This window comes from Lathyrus oleraceus, chromosome 5 (genome assembly GCF_024323335.1).
Source record: "Lathyrus oleraceus cultivar Zhongwan6 chromosome 5, CAAS_Psat_ZW6_1.0, whole genome shotgun sequence".
Taxonomy (NCBI): domain Eukaryota; kingdom Viridiplantae; phylum Streptophyta; class Magnoliopsida; order Fabales; family Fabaceae; genus Lathyrus; species Lathyrus oleraceus.
The window spans coordinates 51218139-51235672 of NC_066583.1; the positions used below are offsets into that span (position 1 = coordinate 51218139).

Below are 17534 nucleotides of genomic sequence, written 5' to 3' on the forward strand. Positions count from 1 at the left end.
TCTTTCAAGAGTAGTACCCGAGTTCTATTAGAGTTTGAGTCCGATCGGAGTTCCATCAAGAGTGTTTGGGTATCATCAGAGTATCATATTTAGAGTCGTTGAGTCCTTACGAATCCCTAGAGAGTTTATTGTTTAGCATACTTCCTTACCCCATTGATAAAATTAGGGGTCCTCTCTATATTTAATCATCTTCCACCATGAGAAGATGAAGATCACCCGTCATCATCATCTCTGATTAAAGGTGATTAAATATGGGCAGTTGTCGTACCCCAAATTTCCCTCATCCTTCATATGTTTTCTAGTGTCACTTTATTTTGAATAAGTGAAATGACACAATTGGTCGAAGAGCATGTGTAAGGAGTTATAAGGGCGAGGTCCTAGGTTTAAATCCGACCTTTCCATCTTTTTTGCATTTTTCCTTTTTAATTGTTTTTAACTTTATTTATACTTTTTTTGCATTGTTTTAAAAATTATAAAAAATCAAAAAATCATATTATTTTTATGTTTTATTATTAATTTTTCGTTTTGTATTATTAACCATTTTTTAAAATGTCACGTTTTCATTATAGTCATAATTTTATGCATAAAATAGCCTAAAAATCATAAAATAAAAATATTGGAAATTATTTTGTTCACATTTTATTTTCGGATAGTAATTCAATTTCATTTAACATTTCATTTTTTAGGATAGTAATTTAATTTAATTTTTAATATATTTAAGATTTTTGTTTCTTTTAGATTATTCCATTTTTAGGATAATATTTTCATTTTTTGAAAGTAATCAATTTGGATAATTAAATAAGTCCAAAAAAAGTTTAAAAGGGGTTTATTTTTCATTTTAATTTTTAATTTTTGTATTTAATTTTATTCTAGTTTATTTTTATTTTTATTTTTTATTTTTTCATGTTTTATGTTATTTTTGGTACTCTGTTTTAATATAAAAAAATCATAAAGATAAAATATCCTATTTGTGACATAAAATCATAGAATTGTATTTTTTCGCTAGAAATAATTCACATTAAAAAACTTTCATATTAATTTTGATTCCCTCTTAATGTTACAAATAGTGCTTTGACCTAACTTTTAATGATATAAATATTCATACTAATACTCATTCTTGGGCAACAAATACTAACCCTTCTATACACAAAATATAGAATTGGATCCTCTTCAATTTTTTCTCCCATGTCCTCTCTCATGTGCAATTCTAAACCATTTGACTAATCCAACTGTTAAAATGCAAGAAAGAGAAAAAAAAATACTCCCTCCGGTCTCATATGTAAGCAAAAAAAAAGCTCACCCTTTAAGAAAGTGGCTATATATTCATTTAAGTAATGGAAAATATACATTTTTTCCATATTTACCCTTATTTATTAATTTAGAAATAAATTAATATTTTTATTATAACCATTTAATGGTTAGTCAATTTTTATTAATACCATTTAATGGTTAGTCATTTAGTGGTTATATATTCCACTTACTCTTACTAAAATTTCCTGTAGAAATTTGTTCCGCCTAAAAACAACACTTCTTAGGTATCGAAGACAATTGTTTCAGGAACTTTATTGTCTTCGATACCTAAATCAAAAGATGGAAACTCATTAGCTAAATGATGTGGGTTTGCCATTTTTAGAGTATAAAAAAAAAAGGAAGAACAAGACTCATGGAGTTTTGTACAAGATGATACTGCACAATTTATAATAGGATATGACTTTTCAAAAGCCAATGATAACAAATGCAACGTTTCAGAATAAATGCTCTTTTGGAAGTGTAAAAAGTGGAGTTATTATAGGAATAAACATGAATATTGAAAAACTACTAAATTTGAAGGTAAAATTGGAATGGTATATTTAATTGTAACCATTGTAATTAATTTTTGCTTATATTTGAGACTCCAAATTTTTTTTTTCTTACATATGAGACCGGAGGGAGTATTATTTAAAGAAGAAAGAGAAATATATCAATTTTAATTTATTTTTTATTTTTTCATCTACTAAATAACTTAATTTAAAAGGACAAAAATCATAAAAAAGACTACATCACCCCATATAATTTGTTGCTTAAAGCACATTGTTCTTTTTATTTTAATATTTTTTATCAAATAAATATTTTATAGATAATAATTAAATTATTTAAACTATTTGTACCAAATAAATATTTTATATATTTTTATTTGATGATAATTAAATTATTTAAACTATATTTACCAAATAAATATTTTATACATTTTTATTTCATGATAATTAAACTATTTAAATATTCTTTACCAAATAAATATTTTATACATTTTTATTTAATAAATTATTTTTTAGGAATTTGATCCTCTCCAATGTTTTCTCTCATTTCTTCTCTCATGTGCAATTATAAATTATTGGAATATTTTTTCTTATTTCTTCTCTCATGTGCAATTAGGAATTATTGGACTACTTCAACTGTTGACAACAAAGAAAAAACATTATTTAAAGAAGAGATAGAAATATATTTTAATTTTAATTTTATTTTATTAATCTAATATTTAAGAGAAAAAAATAAATACAAATGGGAACACTTCACATGTCTGTTGATATTTTCTTTAATTTTTGTGATACTTATTGTCGGTATTATTGTTAGAACAATCAACTCACAATGATATGGCTAAATGAAGAACATTTCAAAACTAATTAAAAAAAATAATAATTATCTTCACTATAAAAAGATTAAAAGTTTCATAAAAAATAAAATCTATTTTCAATACAATAAAAAGATTATGGTGTCTCATTTCAATGTTAAATTATTTAAAAACAATTATTTTAATTAATTCTTTAGTCAAAATATTTATTTTTTTGCGTATATTTTTATAATATATTTATTATAATAAATATATTATAATTATTCTCATTTTTAATTAAAAAATATGTAATGATAAGTTAACTAAATAATAATGATTTATGAAAAACAAAACAAAAATTCAACGTAAAAGTTATAGACTTCAACAATTTATATAAACGACTTATTTTCAAATAAAACAGCTTTAAAAATGTAAAGTCTGAAAAATAATAGTTGATATATTATATATTTTATTCATTTTTATGTTAATAATATTAAAAATAGACATTAATTTTATTCTTTAATCATAAATATGAATTTCAAATATAATTTTTAAAATATATTAAAATAAAAAATAGTTAAAATTGACTAATTAAATTAATTACAGATAATTTAAATAATTTAGTTATTATCAAATAAAAATATATAAAATATTTATTTGGTAAAAAATATTAAAATAAAATAAAAACATGTTTTCATCCAAACACAAACACCATTACCACATATCTCCTCCTTCACCAAACTTCACCCCCTCACCTTGTGCACATAACTATTTCCATGATTCCATCACCAATCTCAAACTCACCCCTAAGATCACCCTACCATCATCATCACTGAACCAAAGTAAGAGAGAGGAGATGTGGAATGTTTCTCTTACTTTTTGCTGTTTTAACATATGGTTGTTTTTTTATTTGTTTTGTTTTGTTTCTGGACACATGTCGTTATCCAAGTGGCCTTTAGTTTTAATTTGAAAATTAAGAAGAGAAGAATGGTTAGAGGGGGGGCGAACATCCTCATGCAAGTTCCCTCCTTGCTTTTTATTTTATTATTTATTTATTTACTTAATTATTTTTATTATCATTATTTATTTCTTAATTGTTTAAGGTTAGTTTTCGGCTTGGGCCTTAAGGCCCACTTGATATTCACATCCCTATTTTCCAAGATACACCTCTTATTTTTAATTTCCCTTTAATATCATTAGTCTTTAATATAACTAATTTTTTTAGACAATCTAAATGTTTAATTTAGTCATTATTCTTTTATCTTAGGTCATAACTAATTTAGTGATTGTTTAGCTAATTTATAAAAAAATAGTAAAAATACAAGAAATATGTTTCAGGTTCAAAAACACAGAATATGTTCATTTCATTTCATTAAGCAAAAATACCAAAAATACCGAATTTTAGTTTTAATCAATTAAATTAGTGTAATTAGATTAGTCTTTTAGTGAAAAATAAAAATAATAACTATGTATATATGACCATCAAAAATATTTTCTAAATTAAACTAGAATTATTTTTGCAAATTAAACTGATTGATTGTGTCACACCTTATCAATCAACAAATCCATTTAAAATCAACTCAAATCCATTTAAGATATTTTTCAATCAAACATTTCTCTGCCTCGATGCATTGAGATTTTTTCAAAATTAAAAACAACAAACACATAACATTTTCTAGACGAACTACGGTACTCTTATCCCTCATAATGTTTGAGGGTACGTAGGCACAAGATTGTAACACTCTAGCGAGTACAATAATAAAAAAATCATTTTTGATCCCCTTTTGTAATTAAATATTTCCTCCCGAAAATAATAGATTGTTGCCTTTTGTAAATAATTGAAACAAAGCATCAAGTAGATAAATAAGCAAACATCCCTTAGGTAAGTACATTAATCATAGAACTAGAGAAGGATCACATTGAGTATAATAGAGGTGAGGGGTGTCTAACACCTTCCCCTCATTTAATCAACTTCCGAACCCTAACGTCTTATCCTTACCTTTTAAGTTTTATCATTATTTTCATGTTCCTTAGGAATGAATAAAAGATGGTTGTGACTCTATATTTTTCTAGTCGTGATAGTTGGCGACTCTGCTGGGGAGTTTCCCTCTTCCCTAAAGATAGTCAATCACACCCTCTAGTTCTACGACTTGTTTGTTTTGCTTGTTTGCTTTTATTTATTTATTCTTTTTATTTATTTGGGCTTTTTATTTATTTACTTTTTATTTTTATTTTATCCTTTCTGTTTTATTACTATATATTTGCATGTCATTCGTTGGGATTTTTATTTGTGAGAAGTTAAAACCCAAGCTTGGAGGAAATACATAAGTTAAGATGTAGAATCATAGTGCTAACTGGTGAGATGTGACATCTCTCAGGGGGCATGAAAGCTACACTTATAATAGACCCCATAAATTTTTCTTCATAGTAGAGTTATCTTCTCACTACGCTGATGATTTAGATGTGGTCCATGACTATGAGAATCATTATCTATAACCTACTTCACCCATAGTGACCTTATGTTATCAACTGCGAGTGACGTTACTAAGGTCCTGCCTAGATGAAACTTATCCCGAAGAGTTACCTTGGAAGGGCTAGTTCCTTCTCATGGTAAAACAAGGGTATAGTTCATGACTCTAAGACTACTATCCCAAATTCTAGATCCTAAAAGTGAGGGGATTTGGTAGTCTAAACTTAGAACTAGCATGTCATAAGAAGACTCATTTAACTAGGTCATGCTTGCATATTACCTTACCTAACCTTAAACCTCAAAACAATCATATCACCACATCATTAAAATATTTTTTTTTCACCCAACCATTACAGGAAACCTTAATCATCCATCGTTAAGCTCTTCAAATCAAAGTAAGAGATTCCTCTAAATAAACAAGTATTTGAGTTTTTAGTATTACTTGCAATAAATAAATGATTGGGATTCCTCTAAATAAATATATTTGCATGCATACTCATGCATTCATATTTACATCAACATGCATAAAAATTAAATAAAAAGGAAAATCATTTTCTCCTCTTTTTCTTAGAATCATTGAACGAGACAATCTGACTCTCTGACCACCATATCAAACTCAAGCTCACCACAAGAAGGATATGGAACAACTTGAGTAGAATCATACCGCTCTCAGAGAAGACATAGACTCAGTGAAAGGGAACTTCGAGGGTTTGGAGGATAAGATAGACCAGCTCACGCGCGTCATTACTAATATAATGGTAAGAGACAGTGAGGCTAACAATAGAAAGAACGCTTCCACTTCCGTCTCTCCACCTGTGGACAGTAATCCCCTATACGGTTTCATCTTCGATATCCAAGGTACTAAAGTCGATACCACCCAACTAAAAACAAAAGCCCCTCCTCCTGAAGGGTCTGATCCTATTTTGGTCTAGAATGGGACACCCTATCCTACACCAATATCGGTTCCATATAACAATTACATAGACTTAAGCCAGCAATATGAAGATGAAAACCTAACGTATATGGTTCAAGATAATAAACCACCTTCTCACCTATTTACTACTATTCGGGAACCAAGGGTGGACAACAAGTATAAGGCACTGGAAGAAAGGCTAAGAGCCATTGAGGGCTTCAATGTCTTTGGAGTTGATGCTTTGAAAATGTACTTGGTACCACATGTGGTCATACCTCCGAAATTCAAAACACCAAAATTTGAGAAGTACAAAGGTGTTAGTTTCCCTCGGAATCATCTTTCGATGTTTGTCAGAAAGATGGTTGCCTACGCGGAAAACAAGAAGCTGATGATACACTATTTTCAAGACAGTTTAAGTGGGGCATCCTTAGATTGGTATATGCAGTTAGAAACAAATCATGTCAAAACTTGGGAAAACCTTCCTAATGCTTTCCTAAAGCAATACAAGTACCATCTGAACATGTCTCCTTACCGCATGCAACTACAAAATCTATCTCAGAAAAAAATGAATCCTTCAAGGAATGTCCTCAGAGATGGAGGGAACTAGTATCTCGCATGCAACCTCTGCTCTTAGAAAGTGAACTTGTCGATACGTTCATGGGTACTCTGCAAGAACCATATTACAACAAGATGATAGGGAGAATATCAACTGGATTTGTTGACCTGGTGATAATTGGAGAAAGAATCAAAAATGGTTTGAAGAGTGGAAAAATCGGGAAACCATCTTCCAGTCAACATAACATCAAGAAGTTCTCCCACAATAATAACTCGAAGAAGAGCGAGACCAATGTTGTTACAATTGATGGGTATTCTCATATACCTTACCATTCTTACGTAGCTGCAGTAACTCCTAATCAGTATCCACAACAGGCATACTCTACGCCTCAAACCCAACAACCCAGAATGTTGCTTCCATAAAATCAACAACGGCAGAATGGGTGTCCCCAAAGAGATCAACATGGGCCTAGGAAGGACTTTGACCTCATACCTATGACATAAACTTAAATCTTGCCTTATTAAATTTAAAGAGGGTTGGTGGAGCCTAAACCTATTGCGCCTCCACCAATACCTCATCCTCATCGCTAAGATGCTAACGCCAAATGTGACTTCCATGCTGGTTCGTTGGGGAATACTTCCGAGAAATTTTTGGCTCTTAAATTCAAAGTACAAGATCTTCTCAATCGTAAGATTAATTATTTCACTAAAGAAAACCTGAACGTGAAGAATAATCCCTTACCGGGGCATGCTAGCCCAACTATCAATGCCATTGAAGGGTTAGAAGACAACGTCCTGGTCAAGAGGGTAGACCAAGTAAAAACTACTATGACTAGGATAGGCGAGAAACTATTTGGGTATGAGATGTTTGAGAAGCTGCACGCTGATTGCAAAGTGTGAGAAAATGAAAAGGTGTCTTTAGCTGATGATGGACCAAGGCATGCTTCAAATCAAATATTTAAAGAAGGGGGCGATATTTTAACCATAGAAGCTCAAGGACACTCGTGGGATAAGATTTCAGATCTGATTAAGAGCAGAGATACGATGGCCTGGGGCGAGCTGTTGGAGATACCTAAAAAGAAGGATCTATTCAGATTGGGTTACAAACCAATTGATAAAGAGGTTCAAGAGACCAATCAGAAGAAGATTTGCACTCTCCAAGAAACTTTCCACAATGGTGGGTACAGAAATGAAGATCATGTGGTTGCAGTTGAAGAAGAAAATGAAGAGATGCTCAATTTGGTGTGTTAGTGCTTGCCATATGTTACTTTCAATAATTGCAAGTCCGTCGAGGTTTCTGAGATGATTTCTAGCTTAAATTAATTTACTGTTCTAAATATAATTATAATAAGTCATTTGCTCTGCCCAAAGCAAATAGATAAGCTTTATGGGCCCCTCTTTTGTTTCAATGACTTATTTATCAATAAATTTCACTTTGTTTTCAATTAAGATATATTTTTCTTCATTTTAAATTTTTCAAAAATGGCAATATTCTTTCATACACTCTCATTCCTAGCATTTCATTCTAAAAATAATAAGAATCCTCCTCATGCATATTAATAAATGAACCAATTGAAAACAACACTGCTATAATTCCTTACAACTTCGAATTCTCGATTAACTAAGAGTAAGAAGGTGATGAGGAAGATTATGAGTTTGTTGGAGAGTTAGCCAGACTGTTGAAATAAGAGGATAAAGTAATTCAACCTCATCAGGAACCAGTGGATGTGATCAATCTGGGAACTGAAGAAAACAAGTAAGAGGTTAAGGTCGGCGCTTCCTTAAATGATGAAATCAAGACAATATTGGTCGAGCTCTTACGTGAGTACGCAAATGTGTTTGCTTGGTCATACCAAAATATGCCATGACTAGACACGAACATCGTTGTACACAAGCTACCACTCAAACCAGAGTTCCCGCTAGTAAAGAAGAAACTGAGAAAGATTATACCTGATATGTCCCTCAAAATCAGAGAAGATGTCAATAAGCAGCTCGATGCAGGATTCTTAGCCGTTGTGAAATATCCATAATGGGTAGCTAACATCGTTCACGTCCCGAAGAAATATGGTAAAGTCAGAATATGTATGGACTACCGAGATCTAAATAGAGCCAGTCCTAAGGACGAGTTCCCTCCGCCACACATTGATGTGTTGGTAGATAACACCACTCAATTTTTGACCTTCTCATTCATGGACAGATTCTCCAGTTATAACCATATAAAGATGGCTCCCTCAGATATGGGGAAACCACGTTTTCACTCCTTAGGGAACCTTATGTTACAAGGTAATGCCTTTCGGATTGAAGAATTATGGGGAAACATACCAAAGGGCAATGGTGACTCTCTTCCTTGATATGATTCACAAAGAGATAGAGGTATATGTCGATGATATGATTTTCAAATAACATACTAAGGAAGATCATATAGTCAACCTGCAAAAGTTGTTTGATCGTCTGAGGAAATTCAAGTTATGTCTGAATCCCGTAAAATTCACTTTTGGAGTCAGATCAGGAAAATTGTTGGGGTTCATAGTCAGCCAGAGACGAATTGAAGTTGATCCTGACAAAGTAAAAGCCATCCAAGATATGCCAGCTCCGAAAATGGAAAAAGAAGTTTGTAGGTTCCTAGGGAGATTGAACTACATTGTTAGGTTCATATCACATCTAACGGCTACTTGTGAACCAATTTTTAAGTTAATAACGAAGGATCAAGCCATCGAATGGAATGAATGTTGTCAAAAGGCCTTCGACATAATCAAAGAATATTTGCAACATCCACCCATCTTGGTACCATCAGTACCAGGAAGACCACTCATAATGTACCTAATTGTACTTGACGGTCCTATGAGTTGTGTACTGGGGCAACAAGAAGAGACCATAAGAAAGGAACATGCAATCTACTACCTGAGCAAGAAATTCACCAATTGTGAATCCCGATATTCGCTCTTGGAAAAATCTTGTTACGCTCTAGTTTGGGCCGCTTGATGTCCGAGACAGTACATGGTGTGCCATACTACTTTACTGATATCTAGGATGAATCATATCAAATATATTTTTGAAAATCTGGCTGTATCTGGAAGAATAGCCAAATGGAATATGTTACTGACCGAGTATGATATCGAGTATGTTACATAAAAAGCTATCAAAGTAAGTGTGCTAATGGATTATCTTGCTCATCAGCCAGTGGAAGATTATCAACCTATACAGTTTGATTACCCCTATGTAGATGTTATGGTCATAAAGGATTGAGAGACCCATGTCTAGAGGAAGGACCCGAACCAGGATCGCGATGAATGCTTGTGTTTGATGGTTCCTCAAACGCAATAGGGCGTGGAATTGGAGCTATCATAACTTCTCCAACGAGTTTTCATATTCCCTTAACAACTAGGTTATTCTTCACCTACACTAATAACATGACCGAATATGAAGCGTGTATCATGGGAATCAACAATGCCATTGAACTAAGAATCAAGATCTTAGAAGTATATGGAGACTCTGATCTCGTCATTAATCAAATCAAAGAGGAATGAGGGACCCATAATTCTAAACTAACTCAGTACTGAGACCATATCCGAAAATTGATCACCTCTTTTGATGAGATTACCTTCCATCATATTCCTAGGGAGGAGAATCAACTAGCGAACGTCTTGGCCACTTTACCATCCATGTTCAAAGTCAAGTGGGCCAACGAAACACCTTCTATAACAATTCAACATCTGGATGAGCCAGCATATTGCGTAGTAGTCGAGGTCGAAGCTGATAATAAACCCTAGTTTTACAATATCAAACAATTCCTTCAGAAATAAGAGTACCATGCAAATGGTCCAAGTGGAGACAAGAAAACACTCAGAAGATTGGCATCCTAATTCTTCCTTAACGGTGATGTACTCTACAAGAGAAATCATGACATGATCTTGCTCATATGCTTGGATGGACACGAAGCAGACATGCTCAGGGCAGTGTACTACTGGTTGACTATGGAAATTGATTGCTTCAAGTACGTCTATATATAAATTAAAATAAATATAATATAAAATTTGAAATACAAACAAAAGTTTATAGATGTGAAACTTAAAAAAACCAAAAGTTATATATATAAAAAACTGAGCGCGAGTATATATATATATATATATATATATATATATATATATATATATATATATATTATATATATATATATATATATATATATATATATATATATATATATTGTTGGTGTAAGCCCTAAAGGTCAATACTTTTGGTACTTGTATCGAACAATAAAAGGCTTTTTCTTTATTATGGTTGATTAATAAAGTCCCTGGAATAGATAGTCCGTTTAATGTATTAGGTGTGACTTAATCATGAGAACACATTAAACATAAGGACACTATTCTTAAAGTATCAGTAGTCGAGCTTTAGTGTGAAGTGGGATAACATTAAAGCATTAAGACTATTATGTTTGTAGACTGATGATCACATCTCATGGATCATGGATAAAGAGTTATCAAGTCTTAAACATAGGTATGAATATTAGGAGTAATATTTATACCGGATTGACCCGCTATGAGAATACTATATAGAAAGTTATGCAAAGTGTCATAAGTTATTCTCATGGTGATAATGGTGTATACCACTCTTCGACCTGAAACCACTATGGATCCTAGATGTGGAGTCGAGTGCTTTATTGCTGATCCAACGTTGTCCGTAACTGGATAACCATAAAGACAATTGATGGGTACTCCACAAAGCATGCTGAGGGACATGAGTGACCTAGATGGAATTTGCCCATCCTGCATAACAGGATAAATGTCTATGTGCCCAATATTGAACTGGACAAGGATGACACGGTCTATGCCTTGTGTTCAATATAGACATAAGGGCAAAAGGATAATTATACACATAAGTATTATCACAGAAGGAATTGTCATATCACATGACATTTTCGTGTCTTGGGTAGTAGTGATGTGTTGCTAGATACCGCTCACTGTTTATTATGTTAAATGCGTGATTTAATATAATTGCCAACGTCACGAAAACCTACAGGGTCACACACAAAGGACAGATTGATGAGAGATAGAGTAACTAAGGAATACCGTAAGGTACGGTGCCCTTAAGTGAATTATAGAACATCGTAAGGTACGGTGTACTTGAGTAGAATACGAAATATGGTAAGGTACCATGAGTTTAAGTGATTTTGGGCATATTATAAGATATGGGCGAAAATACACTTAAGTGGGCTTTTTAGCTTGAAGCCCATACAAGTGGTTCTATAAATAGAACCCTTGTGCAGAAGCATTCATTGCGGTTGCATTATTTTCGTTTTCTCTCTTTCTCTCTCTCTCTCTCTCTCTTACTCAAAGCCTTCATTCGTACCAGCTAGCACTGAGATTGAAGGAATCCGTTCGTGTGGACTGAGTAGAGACGTTGTCGTCGTTCAACGTTCGTGATCGCTTCGTGGATCTGCATCAAAGGTTTTGATTGTCACAAGAGATCTGCACCAAAGGTTTCAATCGTCACAAGAGGTCAATATTCTATCACTGATCATGACCATTCGTAAGGATCTCTAAGGAGAAAATTTTAATTTCCGCTGCGTTTTGGACCGCAATTCTCCTTCAGTGGTATCAGAGCCACTTACGAAACCATGAATCGGATAGCTGTTTAATTTCTGTATTAATATGATTAAAAAGACAGAATGAATCAATTAATTAAACGGGTAATTAAATTTGGCATCATGAGTGTACGAGTTGGATGATTGATGTTGACTATGCTTCGGTACCGACATTAGAATGGTGAAGCAGCGATACATCGATCGTCCATAGGTTACGCAATTGAGACCGATCAACTTATATATGATATAAGTAATCTTAATGCAAAGTACGGTATATGTGATATACTGTTTCTGTTTCCTTCATTCAAACACTAAATGGTTGTTTTCCTTTGAGCGATCAATGGTCATTTGCTTCGGAATCCGACATTAGTATGGTGAAGCAATGACATGTTGATCAATCATACTGAATCAACAATCGAGGTGTGTTTGACGGTCTGAAATTGGCGCATTAGGGTTGGTGACGGCGCAAGGGTTGTGCTGTCAAGGAGTTGTGAATTTAGGGCTTTTTGGAACAGGTCTGTAGACTGTTTCAAAGTTCCGTTATTTTGGCCGCGTGACGAGCGTAACAAGATAGACGTGACGGTCGTCACGTGCTTTGTGTGACGGGCCGCGTGACGGTCGTAACAAGCCTGTGACGGTCATCACATGCTTTGTGACGGTCGTCACACTCACATATCCAAAATTGCCTGTGACGGTCGTCACACGCCTGTTACGGTCGTCACACTCACAGAGTCAAAATTTTGGGGTTTCTGTTTTGTGACTACGCAAGGGTTGTGTTGATACAAAACAATGTCCATTTCAAATGAATTGTTCATTAAAATGTGTTTGTTATTATTGGTCGCCGAAGTTTAATTTGGTTTTAATTAATTAAAGGAATTAAAAATTAATAATAATAATAATGTGTTTGTTATTATTGCCTTGTGGTGATCAGTTATGGCCTTAGTCTTCCTTCATTTTGTTTTGGGTTTTTAAATACGACCTGCGTGTCGTGCCTCTCCTTTTGATCTCTTAATGTAACTTCTTTTCTCATCTCAAACCCTCGTATGTAAAACGAGTTTCTTCTGGAATGTAATGTTATGAAGAAAGAGAAGAAGACAATGTTATGAAGAAAGAGAAGATTTCAATATCAAAGGAGGACAACCTTGAAGATCAAAGGAGGACAACCTTGAAGATCTTGCTTGGAGAAGCTTAGAGAAGAATTCAATATTAAAGGAGGACAACCTTGAAGATCTTGCTTGGAGAAGCTTAGATCGTTATTAGGTTAGCTTAGGTTCTCTCATTGGCTTGGGAGAACAATTGCACTAGGGGCCATAACTGTTTCATTGTGTATGTATGTTGATGCATGTGTATGTATGTTGATGCATGTGAATATATGTTGATGCATATGAGAGACGATTTATATGATAAATAAGCCGATGAGATCAGGACAATTGCAATTCCCTCAAACTAAATATTAAGTTTATGCTTTCCAAGTCTTAGCACTCATCAAGACTAGTATCGGATAATGTAGGTTTCGCCTACGCGAGGTGCATGTTCTATATTAGTAAGGTGCGATGGGATAATTGTAATATCCAACTGCTAAGACAATGGGTAAAACTTAACTAAACAAATTATAATAATATTATATATGTTTGCTTTCCAAGTTTTAGCACTCATCAAGACTGGTATCGAATAATGTAGGTTTCGCCTACGCGAGGTGCATGTTTTGTATTAGTTAAGGTGCGATGGGATAATTGTAATATCCAACTTCTAAAACGATGAGTCAAACTTAATTATAATTTTATTATATATGTTTAGAAGCAAGAGTTGGGAATAATCCATATGATGGATTGGAATAAGGAGTTATTCACCCAACTGAAATTTTCGAGAGTTGTATGAGATACAACTGGAAGGAGTTCCTACCTAAATAACCTAGTTTTGTGTAATCCGCCTACGCGGACTTAGAACGAAGTGAAATATGGATCTCGACCCACTAGAAAATCTTCCAACGGGATTTTCCGAATCAAATGATGAGGGTCATTTGTTTTGAGTAAAATAGTGGGAGCATATTTGATTAAAGGCCTAATTAAATATGTCAATGATACTTATATTTTCTTAATCCCTATGTAGATAACCATGACAGCAAACACCTCTAACAACATCTTGCGATCAATCCTTGACAAGAAAAAAATTGTCTGGGACAAATTTTCTGGATTGGCACCGAAACCTGAGGATTGTCCTCAAACATGATAAAAAGCTGTATGTCTTGGAGACACTTGTTCCTGAAGAGGAACCTCCTAGTTCTGCACCTAAGGCAGAAAGAGATGCTTATAAAAAGCATGTCGATGATGCCAATGAAACTGCTTGTCTCATGCTGGCTACCATGAACTCAGAATTGCAAAAGCAACATGAGAACATGCCAGCATTCGATATGATCGAACACTCGAAGATGCTCTATCAAGAGCAAGCAAGGCATGAGAGGTTTGAAGTTTCAAAAGCCCTTTTTCAAAGCAAGTTAGCTGAGGGAGCCCCTGTAGGTCCCCATGTACTCAAGATGATTGGGTATGTGGAAAACCTTGAGAGATTGGGTTTTCCCTCGAAAAGGAACTTGCGACTGATTTGATCTTGCAATCGTTGCCAGATAGTTTCAGTCAATTCATCCTAAATTTCAATATGATTAATATGGACAAATCTCTTCCTGAACTGCTCGCCATGTTAAGAACTGCCGAGCAGAATCTGAAGTCAAAAGGGAAGTCCATTCTGATGATCGGAAATGGAAAGAGACAGAACAAAAGGCCCACTAAGCAGGGTGATAAAGGGAAAGGCAAGAAAGTTGCCAAACCCAAACCCACCGTTACTGCTTTAAAGCCTAGTGGAGGCATAGCAAAAGAAGGCACCTGCTTCCATTGCGGTAAGACCGGACACTGGAAGAGGAACTGCCCAAAGTACCTGGAAGATAAGAAGAATGGAGTAGAGACTTCAACTTCAGGTATTTTTGTTATTAACTTATCTACTCCTGCATCATGGGTATTAGATACTAGATGCGGTTCTCACATTTGTACAAATGTGCAGGGGCTGAAAAGGAGTAGAGATTTGGCAAAAGGTGAAGTTGACCTACGAGTTGGCAATGGAGCAAAGGTTGCTACTTTAGCCGTAGGATCTTATGTATTGACTTTACCTAATGGTTTTATAATTCAGTTAGAGAACTGTTATTATGTACCTGCAATTAGCAGGAATATTATTTCCATTTCTTGTCTGGACAAGTTTGGTTTTTCATTTATAATAAAGAACAATTGTTGCTCAATTTATTTGAATGATATATTCTATGCTACTGCACAAATGAGCAATGGACTATATGTCCTTGATCTCGAAATGCCTATTAATAACATTAATACTAAAAGGGTGAAACCTAACGAGTTAAAACCAACTAGGTAAGAATATTAAAACTCTTCGATCAGATCGAGGTGGTGAGTATTTAAGCCTAGAGTTTGATGACCATCTAAAAGAGTGTGGGATCCTATCCCAACTTACTCCTCCTGGAACACCCCAATGGAATGGTGTATCTGAGAGAAGAAATCGAACCCTGTTAGACATGGTCCGATCCATGATGAGTCACGCCGATCTTCCAAACTCCTTTTGGGGACATGCACTATTGACAGCAGCTTACACACTTAACCATGTTCCATCCAAAAAGGTTGAGAAGACACCATATGAGATATGGAGTGGTAAGAAACCACATATGTCTTACATAAAGATTTGGGGTTGCGAGGTTTATGTGAAACGACAAATTTCAACTAAGCTTGAGCCCAAATCTGACAAATGCTTATTTGTGGGGTATCCTAAAGAAACAAGAGGGTATTACTTCTGCAATCCTTCTGAGGGCAAAGTGTTTGTCGCTCGAACTGGAGTTTTCCTTGAAAAGGATTTTATTTCCAAAGGAACCAGTGGGAGGAAAGTAGAGCTTGAAGAAATTCAAGAATCACAAAGCATCGACACACCTATGGAGGAATTGGAGCAGGAAACACAAGTAGTTGTGTAAGAGCAACCTGCTCAAGTAGAACAAGACCGGCGTAGGTCAGGCAGGATACGTCACCTACCTGAGATATATGGATCAAGGTGATGTATTACTCATGGATCAAGATGAGCCTGTGACCTACTCATGGAATCTTCATTTTGATGAAACAGTAAAATAATATGGATTCATCAAGAACGAAGATGAGCCTTGTGTCTACAAGAAGGTTAGTGGGAGCATGATCGTATTCCTGGTATTATATGTAGATGACATATTACTTATTGGAAACGATATCCCTACCCTGCAACAAGTAAAGTCTTGGGTGGGGAAATGCTTTTCTACGAAGAACCTAGGTGAAGCAACCTATATATATATTAGGAATCAGAATCTATAGAGATAGATCATAAAATGCTTGGCCTGAGTCAGAGTACATAGACAAGGTGCTGAGACGCTTTAATATGAATGATTCCAATGGTTATGTGTTTTTCTGAAATGGTGGCGCTGTGAGCTTGAAAAGTTCAAAGCAAGATACAGTTGCTGATTCTACAACCGAGGCCGAGTATATTGCTGCCTCAAATGCAGAAAAGGGAGTTGTTTGGATCAAAAAGTTCATTAGTGAACTTGGCATAGTCCCTAGCATTGTGGATCCCATTGGTCTCTATTATGATAACAATGGTGCTATCGCACTGTCGCATCACGCGAAAAACCGGCGGGAAAACAAGAACAACAGAGCCGCCACCGTGCGTTATTTATCCCAAAATAGGGAAAGGAAACGCTCAGAGTAAACCTGGAAAGAACATGGTCTCGCGACCAAAGAGAATGGGTTCGGGAGTCGGTTATGCGAAGGGAAGGTATTAGCACCCCTACGCATCCGTCGTACTCGACGGGATCCACGCACAAAAGGAAGGATAAATGGTCGCTATAACACTGCTCGAACACTCACACACACTGGCTGAAAGAGACAAAAGAAACTGACTGAAACTGACTCGGCAGGATGTCGCATCCTGGGCCTACTTAGTCTATCAGGCATAGACATCAGAGTCGAAGTAGTTCGGACTGGGGAAACGACACATGCTCGCTAGGATATCGCATCCTATGCATACGTATCTCCTCGGACGAGAGAAGAATCAGAGCATTCGTAGCTCGGCTGACACACACACAAACCAACACAAACAAAGGCAAACGTGGAGCCTGAATGCCAATCACTGGACTTACATCAGCATCCGAACCAAAACACACACAAAGAAGCAAACGTGGAGCCTGACTGCCAACCACTGGACTTACATCAGCATCCGAACCAAACGCACGCACACTGGAACCTAACTGCCACTCGATGGACTTACATCAGCTTCCAAGCACACAATAACGCAACAAGTTAATAGGGAGTCGGGGACTCGAGCCTATAACTGTCAAGCACACTCTCAAACAGAC

At 34.9% G+C, this 17534-nt stretch overlaps 1 protein-coding gene across 1 annotated transcript in view; it reads left to right on the forward strand.

The window, feature by feature from the left end:
• Nucleotides 1–7569: 7569 nt before the first annotated feature.
• Nucleotides 7570–17534, forward strand: part of LOC127078672 (uncharacterized) — a 38326-nt gene continuing 28361 nt past the window's right edge. Inside the window, exon 1 of the mRNA XM_051019105.1 lies at nt 7570–7767. Coding sequence (XP_050875062.1) covers nt 7570–7767 — 198 coding nt within the window. The remainder of the gene's footprint in view (nt 7768–17534) is intronic.